The 17505-nt window shown below is 37.8% G+C and overlaps 1 protein-coding gene and 1 long non-coding RNA gene across 29 annotated transcripts in view; one reads left to right on the forward strand and one right to left on the reverse strand.

Annotated features, from left to right (window-relative positions):
• The window catches only part of NF1 (neurofibromin 1), a 296867-nt gene that overhangs the window by 95568 nt on the left and 183794 nt on the right, over window positions 1-17505 (reverse strand). For all 28 annotated transcript variants that reach the window (XM_078373889.1, XM_078373884.1, XM_002748206.7 and 25 more), the window contains one exon: window positions 15112-15222. In XM_078373889.1, coding sequence (XP_078230015.1) covers window positions 15112-15222 — 111 coding nt within the window. The remainder of the gene's footprint in view (window positions 1-15111; window positions 15223-17505) is intronic.
• Window positions 7228-8738, forward strand: LOC103793188 (uncharacterized). The gene is made up of 2 exons (XR_620173.5): window positions 7228-7289; window positions 8092-8738. It is a non-coding gene; the product is annotated as an uncharacterized LOC103793188 (long non-coding RNA).

A 17505-nucleotide genomic window follows, 5' to 3' on the forward strand; every position in this document is an offset into this window, starting at 1 on the left:
ATATTGAATAAATAATATAGATGATTATGAAGAAATGGTAAAAAAAATCCCCAAAGTGGTATATGAATGCTTTCAGCATGAAAACTTAGCTAACAGGAGCACATAAAGATTTTACCTGCAAGTGACATGGTCACATTTCAGAGAGATGATTCTGGCAGTGATGTGTAAGATGCAGGCAACAGGGTAAAATACAGGTGACAAATACTCCAATTAGGAAATTGTAACAGCCTAGGCCAGAGGTTGGCAAAGTATGGCCCACTTGCAATATCCTGCCCACAGGCTGCTTGTGGCCTATTTTTGTATGGCTAAGTATAGTTCTTACACTTTTAAAGAATTATTTAAAAAAAAATTTTTTTAAACTTTATATGGGCTATAAAGCCTGAAATGTCTACTATCTGGTCCTTTACAGAAAAAGTTTGCCAATCCCAGCTTAGAAAACTGCTGAAGCTACCAAATGAGTTGGTAGTATAAGAGTGAAGCATAAAACAAAATTTCTGAAGCAGAATCAACAAGACCTAATGACTAATCAGATATATGTGGTAAGAGCAGGTAAAAATTAAGATTCTATAAACTCAGATAGGGATACTATTATCCAAGAGAAGAAAACAGAAAGGAAGAGAGTATCTTTTAAAAATTAGATCATTTTTCTTTGATTATGAAAAATAAGAGACAACAAGCCAAAATTAGACAATTGACTCACAGTATTACACCGTTAGGAAGACAAACTTGCTCAAGGATGGACATTCACCCTTAGAACCTATGTTTACAACTAAGGAGAAACAAGTTCTTTTTCCTATATTCGATTCCTAAAATGAAGAGGCTGACATTTTACTATTGAAGAGAATCATGGTTATATACAATTTTAGCAGGTACTCACAATTAGGCCTATTGTAACAATGGCCATTTTGCATAACCATTGCTCACAAAACTTCCAAATCGTTTCTTCCTCTCTTTTTTTTTTTTTTTTTTAAATGAAACTGGTATTCTCCTTTATTGCCCAGACTGGATTCAACCAATCCTCCCACCTGGATTCAACCAATCCTCCTGGACTCAACCAATCCTCCCACCTCAGGCTCCCAAATTGCTAGGATTACAAAATAGTTTATTGAAAAGTAACTGTCTACATTAAAAAGCCACTTTTCAGTGCTATACACTACTAAAATGCTTTAAATGTTCTACTTTAAAGTATAGATTAAAAACCTAGTAGCATATAAATTTTAATCCTGAAAACCTGAATTGCTTTCAGACAAGATCAGGTACATTCAGGGTGGTATGGCCAAGGGGCTGAACTGCTTTCAGAAATAACCAAACATACATAAATTCTTCAAAACAAAATTTTTTTGAGACAGTGTCTCGCTCTGTCTCCCTCACTGGCTGAAGTGTAGTGGTGGGATGACAGCTCACTGAAACCTTCAAGTCCTGGGCTCAGGCAATCTTCCTGCCTCAGCTTCCCAAGTAGCTAAGACTATACAGGTATGTGTGCCACAATACCTGGCTAATTTTTTTAAAAGTATATTTTGTAGAGACATGGTCTCATGATGTTGCCCAGGCTGGTCTTGAAGCCCTGGCTTCAAGTGATCCACTTGTCTTGGCCTCCCAAAGCACTGGGATTATAGGTATAAGCCACTGAAGCTGGCTTCATTTCAAACTTTTAAAAGTCCTATTTAAACGAGACATGAAGGCTGGGCATGGTGGCCCATGCCTGTAATCCCAGCACTCTGGGAGGCTGAGGTGGGCAGATCAACTGAGGTCAGGAGTTCTAGACCAGCCTGGCCAATGTGGTGAAACCCCATCTCTACTGAAAATACAAAAATTAGCTAGGCGTGGGAGCGTGCACCTGTAATGCCAGCTACTCAGGAGGCTGAGGCAGGAGAATCGCTTGAACCAAGGAGGTAGAGGCTGCAGTGAGCCAAGATCACGCCATTGCACTCCAACCTGGTGACAGAGTGAGACTCTGGCTCAAAAAAAAAAAAAATTAGCCAGGCGTGGTGGCAGACACCTGTAATCCCAGCTACGGGTGGTTAAGTCAGGAAAATTGCTTAAACCTGCCAGGCGGAGGTTGCAGTGAGCCAAGATCACACCATTGCACTCCAGCCTGGGTGACAAGATCAAAACTCTGTCTCAAAAAATAAAAGTAAAATAAATAAATGAGACATGAGGCACAGGTGCAATGAGCACAGACATGGCATAAAACTTAATAGGATTTTCTAAAAAAATAAAACATGCTTTCACTGCCAAGGCAAAGTCTGCAAACATCACTCAAGAAAAGATCTGTATCTTCTTTTCATGAGAAAAAAAAAATCCAAAAGACCAAAGAGAAAAGTTACAGAAGGGAAAACTCATCCTGTTTCTAAAGTAAAATATTAAAACTGCAATTTGAAATTCTCAGGAAAGTAACATATGAAGTTTATGATCATTCTCATGATTTTCAGATATTAGATTACTTTTTTTTTTTTTAAGAAAAAATTTTGGAAGAATCAATATATGAGGGTGGATAGTTCTGAACATCTCAAAACAGTATATCAATTGAAAGTAATATACATATATAAAGAAAGACACTGTTTTAAATTTAATTTTAATTTTTGTTTTTTAGAGACAAGGTCTTACTGTTGCCCAGGTTAGAGTATCCATAATTCACTGTAGCCTCAAATTCCTGGGCTCAAGCAATCCTCCTACCTCAGCCTCCTGAGTTGCTAGGACTATGGCCCATATCCCATCATGCCTGGTTGATTTTAGGAAGATGATACAGTGTATACACTGTTTGTAGCAATTAAGGTGGCAAGCAACAGGTGGCACATTCAAACCGGGACACAGGAGACTATGTATAAAGAAGGCAGGTTCAAGGAAGCTCTAAGAGACAGTGTGACACTATACCTGAAGTAGTGAGTGGAGGAAGCAGTTATCAGAAAGCAGACACAGAGTAGGTTGTGTGGAGAGGGTCACCCAACAAAAACCATACTGCATGGAGGGATACCACCAGCCCATAGAGACCCTGCAGGAAGGGAGCTAAAAAACATATACATCCCAACCTTACTCTCACTCTTCCCTCCAATCTTCTGCTTGTATTCCCTATGGGCCAGCTGAAAGCCAGAGAGTAGAGGAGCCCAATGATACCCTCTACACAGGTCAGCCTCTCAGGGTACAGAGCAGGATAAAGAACAGAGTGGATTTGAAGAGGCAAAGGCAAGATGTCCAGCACGTAGTTATATTAGTCAGCAAAAACTAACTTCTGTCACAAATAATCCCAAACTATTACTGGCTAAGACAACAATAGTTTATTTCTCTTAGATCATGTCTTCTAATGATTTTGCCATCTTCTAGGGTCTTGGATACCCCCTCCACTGAATCGCTTGTTTCTAGCAGGCATTGATAAAAGAAAGCAAGAATAGAAGACTTACAAATGATACACAGTTGACCCTTAAACAACATGGGTTTGAACCACGCAGATCCACTTATATAGTGGTTTACTTCCACCTCTGCCAGTGCTGAGACAGTAAGACCAATCCCTCTTCCTTTCCTCCACCAACATGAAGATAATGAGGATGAAGACCTTCATGACAATCCACTTCCACTCAGAGAACAGTAAATATATTTTCTCTTCCTCATGATTTTCTGAGTAACATTTTCTTTTCTAGAGCTTACTTTACTCTAGTAATACAGTATATATGTAACTTACAAAACATATTAACCTATTTATGTTTTCAAAAGGCTTCAGATCAACAGTCTATTAGTAGTTAAGCTTTTGGGGAGTCATATGTAGATTTTCGATTGTGTGGAAATTCAGTTCCCCTAACCCCAGTGTTGCTCAAAGGTCAATTGTACATCATTGGAACTGATTTCACTGCCCAGAACTCGGTCAGATGGTACCACCTAACTATAAGAATGCTAAGAGTAGGCCGGGAGCAGTGGCTAACATCTGATTCCCAGCACTTTGGGAAGCCAAGATGGGCAGATCACGAGGTCAGACATTCAAGATCAGCCTGGCCAACATGGTGAAGCCCCGTCTCTACTGAAGACACAAAAAAATTAGCTGGGCATGGGGGGCATGTGCTTGTAATTTCAGCTTTTCAGGAGACTGAGGCAGGAGAATTGCTTGAATCTGGGAGGCAGAGATTGCAGCAAGCCGAGATAACCCCACTGCATTCCAACTGGCGACAGGGCAAGACTCCATCTCAAAAAAGAAAAGAAAAGAATGCTAAGAGTAGCATGGTGCTGTGCTCAGAAGGAAGAAGAGAAACATGAATATGCTAAGTACGTTTTATCATGTATTATGTAAACTCCAGTAAAAACTGCAATAGCACCCCAAAATCAATCTCATCAATATTTCTGCAGTGAAACATTAATATCCACACTAAATGGAACAAATAAAGACAGCTAAAAACCTCATACCAATACAGGTGAGGTATCTGCACCAAATAAATTTTGGTGTCAACATTTTTTTTGATAAAACTTACAGTTTTTGGAGGATTTTGGATTTAAGATTATAGACAAAGGATTATTAATGTGCATTATCATCCACATTGTACAAATGAAGAAATCCTCTCAAAACAGCAGCCAGAAAAGTAGAGAAATTTTATGCTAATGTAAAGGGAAAACTGCAAATGACCAAATATCATCAATGACATCATTAACGATACCAGCCCTCAGACATGGAGAAATAGGAGGTATTTCAATTAGTTCCAATACTTATTGTGTCCTTTTTTTTTCTTTTTTTGAGATGGAGTCTCGCTCTGTGGCCCAGGATGGAGTGCAGTGGAGTGATCCCCGCTCACCTCCACCTCCCAGGTTCAAGCGATTCTCTTGTCCTAGCCTCCTGAGTAGGTGGGACTACAGGCACATGCCACCATGCTTGGCTAATTTTTTGCATTTTTAGTAGAGATGGGGTTTCACCATGTTAGCCAGGATGGTCTCGATCTCCTAAACTCATGATCTGCCCGCCTCAGCCTCCCAAAGTGCTGCAATTACAGGCATGAGCCACCATGCCGGGCCCTGTGTCTTTTTTTTTTTTTTTAATAAGCACTCACTATATTAGAAGGTAGAGGGAATAGAAAGAATACAAGTGGTATCTTACCACAAAAAAGCCAAAATATGGTGGAAGATTTAGTTTCTTTAGTGAAAAAGAGACTCTGGTAAGTATTAAAATCACTGATTCTGATGTAAAGAATTAGGGAAGGATCCCATAAAAGGTGCTAACATGAGTGAACCTTAAAGAAACAGCACAATTTTGAATGAGGAAGGAAAGTACAGTAGTACCCCTTAACTGTGGGGGATATGTTCCAAGATCCCTCAGGGACACCTGAAACCATGAAATAGTATTGAACCCAACATATGCTATGTTTTTTTCTATACATATATACCTGTGATAAAGTTCAATTATAAATTAGGCCAGTAAGAGATTAAAAATAATAAAATAGAAGTCATAGCAATATACTATAATAAAAGCTATGTGCACCTGGTATCTTTCTCAAACTATCTTTTTGTATATACTATACTAGCCCTTCTTGTGATGATGTGATATGACAAAATGCCTACATGGTAAGATGAAGTGAAGTGACTGATGCAGCACTGTGACACAGTGCTGGGCTACTATTAACCTTTTCAGGACACATCTAACTTATGAATTGTTTATTTCTGTAATTTTCCATTCAGTATTTTCAGACCATGGTGGACCATGGGTAACTGAAACTCTGGAAAGTGAAACTTAGGATAAGAGGTGGATATTATTATACTTTGGGGAAGTCGGGGAGGCTGCACAAAGATACAAAGTTGGGGGTATTTGAAGACCTGAATAATGGCAAATGATTTCTGTTTGTTTGGGAGCATTTGAGAACTGAATAGAATTAAATTTTACTTAATCATCATCAAGAGGCCTGGGGCACAATAAGAAAGAGAAGATAATGAGAAATCCAAGTTTGGAAAAATATTTGGCTACGTGATGATACAATTAACCAAGAGATCCTGAGAAGGATATATCTAGATAGAAAAATAGGAAGGAGAAAATGCTAACTTTTGAATTTTAAACAAGTTGAGACTAAAGTGTTTGAAGCATCAATCAAGAGTTGTGTAAGTACAGTACTCAAAATGTCAGGATTAGACAAACAGAGTAAGCGACAGTTTGCTCAAGTTCAAAACATTTCTATTACTATTATCAACTATATACCCCCCAAAGAAATCCACAGAATGAGCAAGTGGGAAGAGGGAGAACAATGCCAAACTCCTGTAAATTACTATAGTACTCTGATTTATAATACGTGTTCGGGTTGCCAAGAAGCTTTTTTTGTTGTTGTTTACTTCTTAGATCTGACCACACTAACCTCCAGTTAAGTGAGGTTATGTGTACCATATAAATAAGATTTAGCAAGCATGGTCCTATTCATGGTTTATTCATTCAGGGGGAAAGCAGTCTTCATAGCGTAGTACAATAAGTCAGGAACATGTACTGACTTGTACTTCTGCCGTTTATGTAGCAATTTCCTTGTATGTCAACACCATTGTTCGCAGCCCTGCAATTTTTAAAGTGTGCTGGCCAATGTGATGAAAACATTAGCACAATACAACCCAACTTCCCTATATGCTAATTATCATGGAAAATGGCTGACCAAAAGACAAAATTCCTTTAAAAAATTTACTTTATGTGCTTCAAAGTGAGTGGTTTAATACATTTAAAAAAACATAAACACAAAAGTTTGTAAACTCAGTATGGAAAAGTATCACTTTCATATGCAATCCTTAAGTTTAATATTAATAAAGTTTAACTTCTAAGGTTACTTTATTTACCAAAAATTAAATACCTGAAATGATATATTACTGAATTATTTTTTAAACTTCAAAATAACCATGGGTAGAAACTACCCTATAAACATACATACAGATGTTCTAAGGAAAAATAGACATCTTTAACATACTTACTTGGTTTTAAATCATAATAATCACAGCAGGCAAAATAGTATATTCATCGAGTTAGAGTCAATGCAGTTAAATAATTTATTAATGTTATACAATTTATACATGGATAAGAGGAATAACAAATGCTATTCACTGGATTCTTCAAGCAGATTTTAGAAACTTTATTTGAATTATTTAATCTCTGCCAAAGTCCATCTGTTTATACTTGGTGCTTTGGAAACACTCAGTTGGATTCTTCCAAACAGCAAATGGCAGGTCAAGTTTAGAGCATGTGACTTCCCCAATAATTATATTTAAATAGCATGCAGTGAGTGAGAAATCAGATTCCCCACAGACACTGGAGAAAGACTGAATTCTTACTCTTCAAAGAAAAATATCAAAAGGTAACTTTAATTTGAAATGTTCTCAATTACTTATTAGCATCAAATGTAAATTTTAACACATATGTTAGAGTTCTACAGTTAAAGTTTGGGCTTTAAGTCATAGACTTCAGTTCTAGCTTAGGCCATTTTTAGATATGTACCCTCAGGCAAGTTATACCCCTTGTCTGAGCCTATTTGCAAAATGAAGGAGTTGGTTTTATTCATTTCTAAATCTTAAAACTATGAACTTTTCTAACTAGTTTTTTTTCAACGAAGAAAACCTCATCCCAGAACCAGGGAAATCCTTTGGTTTAATCTTTTTAGTCTTTGGAGTAAATATTTAGAAGTAATATCCTAATTTGCGACCTAAACTAAAACCTTAAATTGTTGGAATAAAGGTCATAAGAAATCAAGAAAATGCCAATATTTATTTCATTATTTCTTTTGTTGCTCTCCTGTCCCAAATTGTCTCTCAGCCTTTGCCAACTACTCTACTCCATACTGATCTAAAGCCCTGATATGTATTGTACTGAATGTCTAATGTTTTATTTTTTTTCCTTTTTTAAATAGAAAAATGCCCATTAAGCTCTTTTCTAGTCTTTGGCTTGTTTTTGCCTTCAGTTGGTAGCCCTTGATAGAAAGTAGGTTTTCTGTCAGCAGATGTTGGTGACAAAGAAAGGGAAGTTTTTTATTTGTTCACTAATAGTGAAAAAGCAAACATTTACCTAACATGAATGTACTGATAAACACAATGAAGGATATATGCTTGCCTATTTGTGATCCAAGTGTTCGATTAAAATTAAATAATTATTTTGAAACATAGGAGGATCATGCTCAAGCTATCACTGGTTGGTCTGCTCCTGTTTGTTAATAATATTCTGGGAACAACTTCAACATCAACAACCTCAAACTCTGTGGCAGTATCCACTCCTGGGTCAAGTCTGAATCCCGGCACCAGACCAAATCTGAGGACCAGCACCACTCCCAGAATGAACCCCAATCCCAGGACAAGCCCAAATCTCAAAATGACATCGAATCCCAAGACAACTCAAAATTTCAAGACAAGTCTAAATACAGCAGTGACCCCAAAGATAGCCACAAGTAAGAATATGAACACTGTGAGAAATGGTAGCACCATACTCAATCCAATGGACAACATTCATCTTATTTTCTATGTAATATTTTTGCTGTTTTGTGTACACTTGCACTCAGGCTGAAGTGAACTTCAATTGCCTGCATTCTTATCTGTTTCTTATTACCTGCTGAATGACAAGCACATTAGAAAATTATCACTTACTTCAACTTACTACTTAAGAAATTATAAAAAAAAAAAAATTATCATTATCCTAGCTTGATTTGGTTGTTTGCAAATTATAATTGTCTAAGTTTAAATATTACCTTAATATGATGGTTTCCTTCCATATGAAAAAGGTATGTACTACCTTATTAAATGCTGAAACAAGCAAAATACCATGTGTGGCTTTTAAATGTCTGCAAAACTGAACTGAAACTCAGATATTTATATTAAAGGTGTAAGAGAAGAAATTATATAGGTAGGGTGTGTGTGTGAGAGCACACGCATAAAAGTGAACGAGTGAGTGAGGGAGAGAGAGAGAAATAGATGAAGGACAGGTTATGGGAGTGTGGGATAAGGAGTGGTGTGGGGGAAGTTGTTTTTTGTATTTTATTTTTTGAGATAGAGATTCACTCCAGTTGCCCAGGCTGGAGTGCAATGGCATGACCTCAGCTCACTGCAATCTTCATTTCCCAGGTTCAAGCAACTCTCCTGCCTCAGTCTCCAGATTAGCTGGGGTTACAGACATGCCCACCCGGCTAATTTGTTGTATATTTAGTAGAGGGGTTTCACCATGTTGGCCAGGCTGGTCTCAAACTCCTGACCTCAGGTGATCCACACCTGCTTCGGCTTCCCAAAGTGCTGGGATTACAGGTATGAGCCACTGCACCCAGTCTATATTCTATTTTTTATTAAAAAGACAAAAAATGCTAATCTGATAAACTACAGTACTCTACAAAATAACACACCCATCTGTATTAACATATTTCATGAATGTGTAATAGTAATATGTCATTTCACTAAGAAAAGGTGACAATTCTGCTAACCTTTGTAATGTATAATGCTGTTGCACAAATGACAGGATTATTTTATATTAAGTAAACCCTTGTCTTATGTTTCAAAAAATAATTTGTAAATCAGATGCCTGGAATTCATAACTTATTTTCCCCAAAGGAATATATCTCCTAGCTGTTGGTTAGATTTTCATGCTCATCTACAAAAGCTGATTTACCCCAAGCATAAAATTATAATAGTAGTAATAATGTGATTAATAGTGCTTTTGTTAAGAGTTTTGGCTTAGGATTGAAACCCTATTCTGATCTTACTAGTTGTGCTACCATGGATTAAATGCATGACCCAGTGAGATTCCCAAACAAACTTTAGTAATAAATGAATCACCTGGAGTTCCTGTTAAATATATAAATAAGGCCCTGCCCCTGAGATTTTAATATGGAATTTCAGTGTGGGGGCTGGGGATATGTTTGTTTTAATGCTCCAGATCATTCTGATAGCCAGGTTTGGGTTTCAGGTTTGGGTTTCAGTTTGTACGCACATCAGTTAACTGTTAATAATAGAATCTCAGAAGGTTATTATGTAGATTAAATGAGAAAGTATGTAATATGCAGTTTCCTGATACAGAGAAAGTACTTAGTAGTAAATAATGATAATAACTAACATTTCCTACCACCCAAAAAGCAATTGCCAGTATCACAATATTTCTAAGAGGAAAAGTCTTCATTGTAACTTGAGGGTTTTTTTTTTGTTATTTTTTTTTTGAATTTATTATTTGTGATAGGGCCTCTCACTCTGTTGCCCAGGATGGAGTACAGTGGTGTGATCTTGGCTCACTACAGCCTTGACCTCCCAGGCTCAAGTGATCCTCCCCCTTCAGCCTCCTGAGTAGCCAGGGCTACAGGTGTATGCCACCATGTCTGGTGGATTTTTGTATTTTTCTGTAGTGACAGGGTTTCACCATGTTGCCCAGGCTGAAAGAAATGCCATCCCCCTTGCCATAGTGATTGCCTTAGGAATTGGCACATGACTCACGCCAGGTCAATAAGACCACCTCGAACTCCTGAGCTCAAGTGATTTCCCTGCCTCAGCCTCCCAAAGTGCTGGGATTACAGGTGTGAGCCACCACGCTCAGCCTCTTTGGGGTTTTAATATTTTTAATTATTCTTACAAAAATAATGCATGCTCCTGGCAAGCCAAACAATATAGAGATATAAGCAGAAATATTAAATTGGTTCTCTATCTCCTCCAATCATACTTCTGAGATAAGCAATGTGAATGGTTAATGTGCACAGTTTCATACATTTCTCAGTCTACACATACACATGTACAGGTGCACACACACACTGTCGTGTACCTTATAAGATAAGTGTCAGAGTCATCCTTCTCAGACGTTTTAAAGCTTCATGTAGAGGACTTCTGCTACTTCTGCCTGCCCAGTATTCATTTTTTCTCATTCTGGTAACAGCAATTCAATTTTCCTTTGTGAAAACCCTGCCCCCATGCCCATCTTTTAGTTCATGCAGTTTGGACAGGGTTGGCTTTACCACTGCGTTCCAGGAAGGGGCACATGATCTAGGCCTAGATAACAAAGAAGTGCCATCCCCCTTGCCATAGTGATTGCCTTAGGAATTGGCACATGACTCACGCCAGGCCAATAAGACCAACCACTTTTGCTGAAACCACAAAACTGGGGAAGGGGTGTTTTTCCACTGAGATTGTTAAGGTGGGAGAACACAAACCACTGCTGGCCACAGCTTGGGAGGAGCAGCTTGGGAATAAAACCAACACACAGAAAATAGAGTCAAGAGCCAGAGAAGATAGATGTTCTCCAGATGATATTGTTCAAAGCTCTGCATCTAGTCATGCAAGAAACTAGTACATTTCTTGATTTTCTTAGGTACATGAGTCAATAAATTCCTTTTTGGCACACATAAATTTGAATTGCATTTCTGTCACTTGTAACAAGCAAAATTAACACATTGCATTATTTCCTAACATAATGTATCATCATTTATTCAACAATTCTCCTTTTAAAACACAGCTCTATTGTTTTCCTTTTTGTTGCCACCATATAAACAATGTTGCAACAATGTCCTTGTATTATGCTACTTTACTATATAGGCAAGAGCATAAGTATATGGGATGGGTTAGCAGGAAAAGATCAGAAAAGTAAATGAGGCCAAAATTACCTTGCCTGTCTGACTACAGAACTTGGACTTTATATAGGGAGTCAATGGGAAAGACAAGCTTTGTACTGAAAACTGGCTCCAGAAGAAATGTTACGGTGACCTGGAAGGAGTCATCTCGGGATGAAGGAAGAGGATAATAATGCTACATTAGTATAGGTAAGAGACAATGAGAGTTCCAGCAATACAGTGAGGGGAAATGGTTTCAAAAGACACTGCCAAGGTACCTAATGGTAGTATTAGACCATTAAGATCAAACTAAAAAAAAAAAAAAAATTAGGCCAGGCATGGTGGCTCACACCTGTAATCCCATCAATTTAGGAGGCCGAGGCAGGAGGACTGATTGAGTCCAAGAGTTCAAGCCCAGCCTGGGCCACATAGCAAGACCTCATCTCTACAAATAAATAAATAAAAAATAAATTAGCCGGGTGTGGTGGCGCACACCTGTAGTCCCAGCTACTTGGGGGTACGAGGCAGGAGGATTGTTTGAGCCCGGGAGCTAGAAGCTGCAGTGAGCCATGGTAGTACCACTGCACTCCAGCCTAGGCAACAGAGTACACCCTGTCTCAATAATAATAATAATAGTAATAATAAAAAAAAACGTACCTAAGAACAACTCCCTAATGAAGAAACAGCACCGAGTGGTAACATTTGAATCACATGACTGCTGGGACAGGAGCACATACTGGATTTAGGAGCAGCCAGAAATCAACTGGCTGGCCAGCACCTAACATTAAAGGTTCTGCTAATCCTTTGTAGTTAGTATTTTAAAAAACGATGTAGGACAGAGATACTTTTTAGCTGAATCACATTTTCTTTCTGGAATTTTAGATGTGCAGTACTGAGATAATAAAGCAAAAGCTGGGGCAAAAGCTGGAAGGATACAGAAAGATGAAAATTATGAGGTAGAGTTGAGTACAAAACCAAGAGACAGTCAAAGAGCGTAGCCAGTTCCAGAACCCAGAGCTATCTAGTTCCCTCTATATCTGGGCAGGCTCTGCTCTAATTCATGCTTTTCCTAAGAACTATCCTTGAGAAAATACAAATGACTGCTTTGCAATAAAAGCCTAACTAAAACAACTTAATTGACTGCCCAGGATCTCACAAGTAAAATCAAGATTTGGTGACTAACAAAGAGGAAGATAAAAGAAGTAAGAGGAAAGAATTTTAAATGATTAGGTTTATAGATGGGGAACTAGAAGGGATGATGATGCTACTGAAGAAGAGAAATATGGTGCAAAGAGGAGGTTGAAGGTATATTGAATTAAGTTTTGGACATGTCTGTGGACTACATAAGGAGATTGGAAAATCCACAATTCAAAAAGCATTATTTAATACATAGTAGTCTAAGCCACAGAAACACAGGAATAACAAAAGAGAAGTCAAACCCAAGTGCTCTTTGACAAGGCTGATGGCATACAGACAGACAAGACCTTCATAATGGAGTACATGGATGTTCTGCTCTGATGTACTGTGTACTCATCTGTCCTGGAGCTAGGCCTCACACCAGGTGAAAATGAAGGCCAGGAGGAGCTCCAATAGGTCTAAGCAAGAAACTAAAAGGACTGAAAATCTGAAAGTGACAGGGCCATATGACCCCAAGAAAGAAAGAAAGAAAATCCCAAATTTACTCCTTACACAACTTTAGAGGTCACAAAACACTTCATAGGAAACACAGACAGTTTTTATAAGCACACACCCCAGCTTTAACATATGAAGCAACAGATTTTGGAAAAATAAACTTATCTAAGATTATGTAACTAAGGCCAGGCACAGTGGTTCACACATGTAACCTCAGCAGTTTGGGAAGCTGAAGCAGGCAGATAACCAGAAGTCAGGAGTTTGGGACCAGCCTGGCCAACGTGGTGAAACCCCATCTTTACTAAAAATACAAAATTAGCTAGGCAAGGTGGTGCATGGTAGTGCAGTAATCCCAGCTACTCGGGAGGCTGAGGCAAGAGGATCACCTGAACCCAGGAAGCAGAGGTTGTAGTGAGCAGAGATCACACCATTGCACTCCAGCCAGAGCTGAGAGTCCTTAGCACTCTCAAGCCATAAGACTCAACAGGTTTCATGGAAACCCTGCTGACTGAATCTCACTGAGGGATCTGCAACAGGTCCAATGTGCTTTCCTTTAGCTTCTTCTAGATCACCACAAAGAAGGAATACAAACATAATAGTTTCTGATCCTGAAAAAAAAACAACCCAGCTTTGTTTTCCAGACATCTTTGCTATTTGTAAACTAATAAGATTTTAAAGAGGAGCGGGACACATGTCTTCTACCTCCCTCACCAATGTATGCTTACTTAGACAAAATAGGGACAGTAAAAATACTCTGGTTGTATTAAAGGATGGGGTTAGAATACAAATATGGTTCATCTCAAGTGCAAAAGAAAATTAAAATGATCTTAGGCAATTTAGAAATGGCAACTGAGATGAGAGCTGGAGAGAGGCCTTTCATGAGAAGATGAGGAGGGGTTAGAGTTGTTAAAGGGTAGGCGGTAAGGGAAGGTTCAATGCAATTTTCTTACTTTCTTGATTTCCTAATACCCCATTCCTTTGGACTTTTTCGTCTTAAGGCTATCTGAATGACCCAATTAGACAAGTTTCCCATCTTCCACTGATGTTCTTTCACCATCCACTATTTCTCAACCTCATGTGGCCAGCAAGTTGCCTAACAATGTAATTCTACTAACTTAATGGTCATGGATGTTAAATACTGTTAAATTCAGGAAACTGGAAAAGATTAGGTCTATAGCTAATGGGCAGCAGAACTAAGTCTAAACATGGTCCTTGAGATTCCAAAGTCAGTGGTCTCTCTATGGATCATGTTGTCTCTAAGGCTCAACTATCATGAATGTATGTCATGGTAAATGGAAAGAAGTAAAACTGACCAAATAATGTCATAGATGAGTTTTCAAAAGGAAGGTAAAATGAGGCAAAAAAAAAAAGGCAAAAACAATGGTAGGGAAAGCAATGCAAGCATCATACCTATTATTAGGAGGAGCTCACAACATTTCCAGGAAGGCTTTCAGGAACTAGCCTTGACTGAGGGCAGCATGAACAAGCACCATTTTCCAGGCCACCCCTTGCACCATCTTTACAGAGACTTCCCACCACTCCCTTGAATTACTTTCTAAATTACCCTGATGCTGTCTTACATAGCATATTATTAAAAGTTCTCAGAAATAGGCTCTTACAGTTTAATTTCTTCTTGAAAAAAAAGTTCCTGGTTATCATGTTGTGAGTACTATTTAATCAGAATATACTTGAAATAAAAGATTCTTTGTGGATTTTTAACTTTTGGTAATTAAACCTTTGTAGGCAGTATTTTAAAAAATGATGTAGGACAGAGAAATCAATATGAAATGGGTAGTCTGAAAAGCAGTTACTAGATACTGAACACCATTTTAGGAAAGGCAGACTATTTACCCTGCTATGTGCTCCCAGGTAAACTTGTCTTCAATTCCTGTTAAGTCAAATGGGAAAAACCAAACTGGCCATCTTTCTATATTTGCTATCATTTAAAGTACTCTGTTTAGAGACACCAAAACATAGTATTTCTTACCTCCGTGCAACATAATAAAAAATAGGATTCCCAGCTTTGGAAGTCCCAGCTTGGTAGAAAATACTTAACGTTTTCAAAGCCTTGAACTCTTCTTTTTCATGTACCTGATGCCTAAAAGAAAAAGAACAGAGTAACTCTGAGGCTTTATATTGCCTACTGAGTATGTAAAAAAAAAAGTCTATAATTGGATAAACAATAAAATACTAAAATGAAGAAATGTTTTAAAAGCAACAGATATACTAAAGGTTAATTTGGCAACATGCGCCAAAAATTTCAAGATACTACTCTTTGAACCACAGAAGCACTTTTAGGACTATTCTCAGAGAACTATTGGACAAGGATATTAACCATAGGATTGTTTTTACTCATGACATTTTTGCCCCAGACACAAGTTTATGATTTTGTAATAAATTCATTTTATCAATCTTTTCCTTTCTAGTTTATGGATTTTGAATGAATGAAAAAGGTCTTGTTTTGCTCATGTTTTTTTTTCTTTGATTTATGGGAGTTTATCCCCATAAATGGTATGAAAACATTTTTCCAGATTATTACTGAGTTGTAGCAATACCATTTATTGAAAGTTCATCCTAATCTTCGTGATTTTGAATATAACTTTTATCATATATGATGTTCCCATATGTATTAAAATATATTTCTGAAAAGGCCTGGCTTAATTTTTATATAGTCTGCTCAAGACTTAGTGTGCTTCTTTAATCTCAAGATTCATGTCATTCATCAACTCTAGAAAACGTTCTTCCATTATCTTTTCAAATATTACTTCTTTCCATTCTCACTGAGCTCAATTTCTAGGGAACACCTACTAGACATATGTTGGATCTTAGCATTCTATCTTTTGCATTTTTTAATCTTTTTCATATTTTCCATTTCTTTATCCATATGTACTGACTTTACACTAGGTAATCTGCCTGGAAACTATCTTCCAGCTATAATTAAAAAAAAATTTTTTTTTTCCTTTTTTCTTTTGAGACAGAGTTTTGCCCTTGTTGCCCAGGCTGAAATGCAGTGGCGCAATCTCAGCTAATTGAAACCTCTGCCTCCCAGGTCCAAGTAAATCTCCCACCTCAATCTCCCGAGTAGCTGGAATTACAGGCTCCCACCAGCACATCCAGCTATTTTTGTTTGTTTGCTTTTAGTAGAGATAGGATTTCACCATGTTGGTCAGGCTTGTCTCCCAACTCCTGACCTCAGGTGACCCACCTGCTTCAGCCTCCCAAAGTGCTGGGACTACAGGTGTAAGCCACCATGCCTGGTCTAAATTTTTTTAAGTATACATATTTTCTTTTACACCTAGTATTTCTATGAGTCTTGTGTCTTGGGAAGGAGATTGTATTAGCTCAGCCCATCATGCTGCTGGTACCAGGTCAGCAGCATTTTAAAAAAAAACTATATATATATATATATATATATATATATATATAGTTTTTTTTGAGATGGTGTTTCCTTCTTGTTACCCAGGCTGGAGTGCAACCGCGCGATCTCGGCTCACCGCCACCTCCGCCTCCTGGGTTCAAGCAATTCTCCTGCCTCAGCCTCCTGAGTAGCTGGGATTACAGGCACGCGCCACCATGCCCAGCTAATTTTTTGTATTTTTAGTAGAGATGGGGTTTCACCATGTTGACCAGGATGGTCTCGATCTCTTGACCTCGTGATCCACCCGCCTCGGCCTCCCAAAGTGCTGGGATTACAAGCTTGAGCCACTGCGCCCGGCCAGCATTTAAAAAATATTAATGGAACAATCTAGATATCATTTGATAGGAGAAACAAATATACATGTGCATAGATAAATGACTGGGAGGCTATTCAACAAATGTTATTTCTAAAAGGGAGGATAAACAATTTTTAATTTTGTTACTTTCTTCTTTAGGTTTGTATACTGAGTAATTTAATTGTTTTTTTAAGAACTAAGATTATAAAGCTAGCTTTATTTTTTTAAAAAAAGAAAATGGGTCTCCAGGAGCATCAGTGGGAATTTAAAACAAAAATAAAATCTAACATTTATTAAACACTTTAGAAGTACCAGATACTGTCCTAAGTATATTATATATATATTAGATAACTTAATCTTCAAAAGCACAAAAGAGTGCTTTGCAAGGGAAGATAGGATCTTAGGAAAAAAAGGAGTAATAAAAATATTTTCCAGGCCAGGTGCAGTGGCTCACGCTTGTAATTCCAGCACTTTGGGAGGCCGAGGTGGATGGATCATGAGGTCAGGAGATTAAGATCATCCTGGCCCATATGGTGAAATCCTGTCTCTTAAAAAAAAAAATTCCTAGAAAAATAGAAAAATGGCTAGGATGCCATCAGTGGTGTTCAATTTGAAAACTTTGTTTTGATTTATTCATTTTTATATTTATATATATTTATTTATATTTC

The sequence above is a fragment of the Callithrix jacchus genome, chromosome 5 (assembly GCF_049354715.1).
Source record: "Callithrix jacchus isolate 240 chromosome 5, calJac240_pri, whole genome shotgun sequence".
Taxonomy (NCBI): Eukaryota; Metazoa; Chordata; class Mammalia; order Primates; family Cebidae; genus Callithrix; species Callithrix jacchus.